Consider the following 6,121-nt stretch of genomic DNA (forward strand, 5'->3'; position numbering starts at 1 on the left):
GATTCACAACGCCATTTTCAGTTCATTGTCGTGCTGCTGCAGTCTGTCCCTAGCATTGTGTTTCACACATTAATCTGCAAAAGTCAATGCCAGAGTTTGGTAATGAACATTCTCTAGCTAAACATAAATATAAGAGTTGCAGAGTGCTATTCTGGTTAATATTAAGACTCTCTCTGAGTATTTTTTTCATATGGCGCTTATTCGCTCACTAATATGTACATGAAGAAAAAGTTTTGAGCGCCATCTGTGTTTGATTGTCAGCAAAGAGAGGCGATGCAAATAGCTGCTTTTACTTTCTCACCGAGACCTTCATAACTGTATATAAGAGCATTAATGGAAGCGGTTTGTTAACTAAACATGCTGAGGTGTTTGAAATAGCGTGAAGGTATTTTGGAGCCACAGGTTCGAGTGCCAGCAGAATAACTTTTAAATGTAGTAGAATTTAGAATAAAGGATAAAAGAAAGTTTTTAAAATAGAATCCGTATAATAGGCGGTGAATTTGAAAAAGAAAAATTATATTAGAACGCGATTTATATTGGCATAATGTACCAACTGAATTTCATTTGAAGTTCGTCCATGGCTGGTTCATTTCCATATAGATCGTAGATAAAAATTTAGAGTCGTTCTCTCTGCTGCTACATTTAGTTCATAAGTGATAGTGTTATGAGAATTTCCCAACATTTATTTTTAATTAATCTCAATATACCAAAATTTGAAATACAGTAAATAAAATTTTTGCGACTTATATGCTAAGAGGTCTTTAGGGTGAAGTCTTTGAGGTGCTATGATTACGAATTTCAGTTCAATAATTGTTCATCCAGTACAGCTGTTTTTGTCATTTTGATAAATGGTAATGGTTTTACCTCTACAGTCCTTGAACTATTGTAGATTAAGGGCTTACATGAGTTTCCTCGGTTTCTGAAAATTAAAAAAATATATTCTTTCAACTCGGCCATTGCGATGCCATTTTCGGCGACCCCTCAGAAAAAAGATGCGCCCACTCCTCACATCTAAAGTGAAAGAAATACTTGTTTTCGTTAAAACTTTACTTAAAACTTGAACGAAGGAAAATAATTGGACTTTTGGTAGATATTTTTACAAAAAAATTAAACTTTAAGTGAAAAATAGTTGCAATCGAAAAACAATTCCTCTTTCAAGTCTTTACGGATTGTATCTGACAGGCCTGTGTAAAATTTTATGAAATTCGGTGGAGCAGTTCTTGAAGAAATCTTGCCAACCTGCTTCAAAAACACGGTTACGAGAAAAACGTGTTTAACTGCGGCGCACTTAGCCTAACTAGATTCGGACGCACTAGTTCTCTGGGCTGTATCTCCGAAACTACGACTTGGATCAACTTGAAAATATAGGACAATATCTAAAGGTATTTTAGAATTTAATAATTACTGACTTATTCGGTTTTTGGAAACCCGTAAAGCCATGTATTCCCTTAAGTGAATTAAGAAATAGATCAAATTTAATTTATAATAAAAATAATTTATTAGGTCAATAAAATTTTAATAGCTTTAGATACATAATAAAATCGCAATTTTTTTCTTATGTTTTTAGCAACCACAAATTTTGTGGGGAAATTTACGCAGAGTGTCCGTCGCATTGTACAAGATGTCAAAGATGAGGGAGCGCCAAGTAAAAAAAACAAAACACGGCCAACAGATAAACTTTTTTATTTCAAATTTATATACTTGCAGGTGGCATGACACGTGATGAGGTAATCGATACTAATGAACGTTTAAGAGCACTACGGCTGCGGCTGGAGGAGTCATATGAGACAGCTAAGAAAGCGCTTATAACGCTCATGAATAAATATGGCGATTCGAAGAGTCAACGCAATGTGTTCCAGCGTTATCCAATGCTGAAGTTGATGATAAAAGTGAGTAGAATAATTTATAATTCAAAAATAGAGTGTCCACTATAGTTTATGTGTCATTTAAAAAAAAAATTAAAATTATTTAAATTCGAAAAAAAAATTTATTTAATTCAAACAAAAAAAAAAAAAAACAATTTTTTTTCTCAGGACGTTATACGCTTAGAGACGCAATATTGGACGCTGATTGACATACCCAGGCAAGAGAAGCAAGAGACCGTGCCCTCATATGTGATGCGTGCTTGCGCGATTATGGAGAAGACACAGAAATCCGGTGAAGGTGTGAAAACTTCAGCCAAATTGGCCGAGGAGGCAGCGGAGAAGCGCGAACGCATGGAACGTTTGGAAGGTGAGTGTCTTGTTTTTAGTGCATTTTTGTTTGTAATAAAAAACGCGTTGTTTACAGTTATGACCACCGCACAAATCGAACACGAGAACACACAACTCATAAATGATTTATATCGACTGCTGAAAAAATACTTGGGTCTGCGGCATTTAATCAGAGTGCTCAAGGTGAGAGGAAGCGATAAATATTTATTGAAATGTGTGAAATTACAACAAAAATTTGGTATATTTCAAGACTTATAAATGCTCATCATTATTATTTAAATATTTATATTACTCAGTCGTTGTTGTTATGTTCCAGAAAATTTACTTTAAATCAATATTTTTTGGAGTGAATATACAAAAATCTTCCAATAAGACCTACGCAATATTGGTTTTTTTAGGAATAAAATATGGTTCATTTATTGTTTTATCGGAGTGTGGATCCATTGTTAGTATAAAGACCATGTTCTGCTCGAAATATCTTGGAAAGCACATTTCATCGAACACATATTTTATTCATTTTGCTTTGATCTATAGCCTCAAGGGCGGTATTTATATGCATAGATATGTATATAACTGCAAAGCTACTATTTAAAAGGTGTCTAATAAATGACCCAAAACACTCATGAATACCAAATGTAGGAGCACATTTATGCCTAAAGGGAATTTTTACGAAAAACGACGAATAAAGTTATTACTCGATGAGATACTACGACGGGAATTTTTATAGATAGTAAAATCCTCTTTACGGAGTACATTTTTGCCAGTACTACTGTCATTGTAAAATTACATCTACATGTTTCATGTGCTTGCCAACTAGACTGCTTGCCCCGTGACCGCGCATTATATTTTTAGTTATTAGTTTTTTTTTTAACCTCCCGAAGATTATTATTTTTATTTATATATATGTAAAGTAATGTAACTTTTCGTTGTAATTTTTAACTTAAGATCTGGCTCACCTATCGAAATCAAAGGAAGTCACTAACAATTATATGAAATTAAATATCTGAAGGGATCGCCAAAATCATGTGCAAGAGCTCGAAAGCAACGCAAGCATTGTCAAATCTATTTTTTAATAGATTAAATTTTAAGCAGTTGTTCGACGCTTCAAACATCAATTTAGAGATGATATTTAGACAAAAGACTGCAACCGTGCATTCAGTTCTACATATTTTAAGAAAGGTTAGTCTGATAGACCAATGAGCAACTCATAAACCAGTTTCGTGAAGCGAAACCCCCCAGGGCAGTGCTTCCACAGACTTCCTTCATCATTTTAGCGTCGCTCCTCTCTGCTCATATCATTCTAAAGGTCAAGGGACTTCTGACACAGCGTTGCATAACAGGATCAACACCTATTGTTTGCTTCACACGCAGTAAAAATGATTAATTTTGATTAAAAAGTGATATACTTTTCAAGTTACTCTAACGCCTACACCTACAAAACTTACTGCTAAAAGATATTGTCCGTAAAACGTTCCACAGTTGACAAAAGTATTAAAAATTCATAAAAGAGCTGCGTTACTCAAAAAAGTTTTCAAAAAATTGTTGGTTGTTTTTTCTCCTGCCAAGGTTTTATTCTTGATTTGTTCAAATGCCAGATCATAGAATAGCGCTATACTTCTTACTCTTTATTGGCGCACACACCGCTTACGGTGTTATGTTGAAAATAGAGCTATATACTGTGAATGATATGATCCGAGAGGTCTCTTCTTGCTTGCTGAGAGTGTCCATGATCTCGCACTTAAAGTTCATAGTTTACTGAGCATATGACGAATAAAACAACAAATTACCTCTAAGCATTTCTCAGAATTAGATGTCGAATTCAATGAATTATTTTTGAGGTCAGAATTTTACTTTTGTTTATTTAGAGAAATTAAAAGGAGAGCTCGTTATTACAATAAATTAAAAAACTAAAATATAAAACTTAAATAAAAATTTTGGGTATTATTTATTTCCAGGAAGATTATGGCAGCTCCAAAATGTATCCGATTTTCCCGCGTTATACAATGCTCAAAGACATGATCAAGGGCATTATGCACGATCCGGACTACATGGAAGTTTGTCATGAAATCAACAATTGAATGGCGCATTAGAAGATTATAGATGAAATAAACGAAAAGTAAAGCTATAATAGCTATTCCATATAAAATGTCAGCTGAAGCCTTTAAGTAGGTACACACATACACTAAAGAGCAAAAATATGTAGCCAAATACAAGAAAACCAGAATATTTAGATACAATTTTTATGCGAAAATAAAGCCAAAATAAATAGCCAAGTAATATATGGAATTAGTAAGGCAAATCCATATAGATGTAGGTGTGTGAAACTAAAATTCATAAACTGCAGCGTTTAAATCGAGTTGTAAGGCTTAGACTTTAAGTTAAATTAGTAATGAAACAAGTATTAAATTACATTAAATGGCTTTATAAAGCAGTTCACTAGCCAACAGAAGTACTTAAAATGTAACAATTTATATACAAACAAATCAACAAACAAAAACAATTTACCAAACAAGAATTTAAACTATTTTCACTTGTACCTACATATTTACACACATAAATGGAAGACAAACAAATCGAATACACATGCACACACACAAGGCAACATAAACTTACGAAAACTACTTACATACATACTCATACTCATATATTCGTATATAACTTTATATATGTATGTATGTGTGTGAACACAATTATTGCCTTTAAAGCAAAAATATCACCCGAAGCTTGCCACAGCGTTATTTACCAAGCAAAATGCCAAGAATTCGAGCATTCGATAAATTGTTGTGCAAAGGACAGGCATTACAAAAACAAAGATACACACACATACATAGATTCATACAAAAAAGTTAGTAAACATTTGTATGTGTGAGTATAAGTTGAGCACTAAAGGTAACTACTTCCAAGTACCAACAAATTATACCACCGAACTAAGAACTACAGCAAACAGGACACCACCAATTCCATACAAGCACACAAACATACTCCTACACACGCGTATAAGCCTTGCTATGGCATGTCGCAGCTATAAAATACAAACAGTAAATATCAACAGACACTTTTGCAACTATAAATGTGCGCTTAAATTGCTTTCTTAAGAATTTACAACAAACTACATCGCCTACAATAACAACAACACAATTGCTAAGTATCACAACTGGTTTCTAGCTATCACACAGATACATACATATATGTATGTACCTACCCATCCACGTTATATGTGTATATAGAACACATTGAACATTTTGTAGCTAGAAACTTAGATGCGTGCGAATATGTAGCAACAATTTAATTTGTACCGTTATTTTACAAATTTACTATAACCCAAAACAACAAACAGCACAAATTGAAAACATAAAACCGAGAAAACACGATTTTTATAGCCAAAATTGCTGCAACAACAACACGCACTTAGCAACTTAAGAATGTACATATCTTACAGTGCGACAAAAAAGTAAACGGAAAACGCGTCAAAGCATAAACTAAAACATAAACCGAACAAATAACTTCTATACTTTGAGCCTGAAAACAAACTATTCCAAGTGATTATACACTTAAAAACACAAAACCAAACAAACATAGATGTTTTAGATAAATATATGCAAAATACACAAATGTCATATGAATATGAAAGCTATATACATATGGTAAATATATATCATTAACTATAGTTAGACAATATGCGGGAATTATTCCCGAAAAAATTAAAAAAAAAAAAAGAATTAGGCAAAAATATATTTACTTATGCAGAGTAAATATAAAAATTTTATTTTGGTATGTTTTTTCATTTCATAGCTTAATTTCATTTTATATGTTGCATCAGGCGTGAGAGAGTGGCGAATAGAACATATTATTTTTACTAACTGTTCAAACTGAAAACTTGGATGACATAGTACGAAGCGCGTTTATTC

At 33.0% G+C, this 6,121-nt stretch overlaps 1 protein-coding gene across 1 annotated transcript in view; it reads left to right on the plus strand.

The window, feature by feature from the left end:
• LOC108970484 overlaps nucleotides 1-5,796 on the plus strand; it is a 70,551-nt gene extending 64,755 nt beyond the window's left edge. Inside the window, exons 2-6 of the mRNA XM_018935911.1 lie at nucleotides 1,568-1,645; nucleotides 1,708-1,889; nucleotides 2,034-2,232; nucleotides 2,290-2,396; nucleotides 4,169-5,796. Of these exons, the coding sequence (XP_018791456.1) occupies nucleotides 1,568-1,645; nucleotides 1,708-1,889; nucleotides 2,034-2,232; nucleotides 2,290-2,396; nucleotides 4,169-4,291 (689 nt within the window). The 3' untranslated portion in view covers nucleotides 4,292-5,796. The remainder of the gene's footprint in view (nucleotides 1-1,567; nucleotides 1,646-1,707; nucleotides 1,890-2,033; nucleotides 2,233-2,289; nucleotides 2,397-4,168) is intronic.
• The last annotated feature ends 325 nt before the right edge of the window (nucleotides 5,797-6,121 follow it).

This window comes from Bactrocera latifrons, unplaced genomic scaffold (genome assembly GCF_001853355.1).
Source record: "Bactrocera latifrons isolate USDA-ARS-PBARC rearing strain unplaced genomic scaffold, ASM185335v1 scaffold_3, whole genome shotgun sequence".
Taxonomy (NCBI): domain Eukaryota; kingdom Metazoa; phylum Arthropoda; class Insecta; order Diptera; family Tephritidae; genus Bactrocera; species Bactrocera latifrons.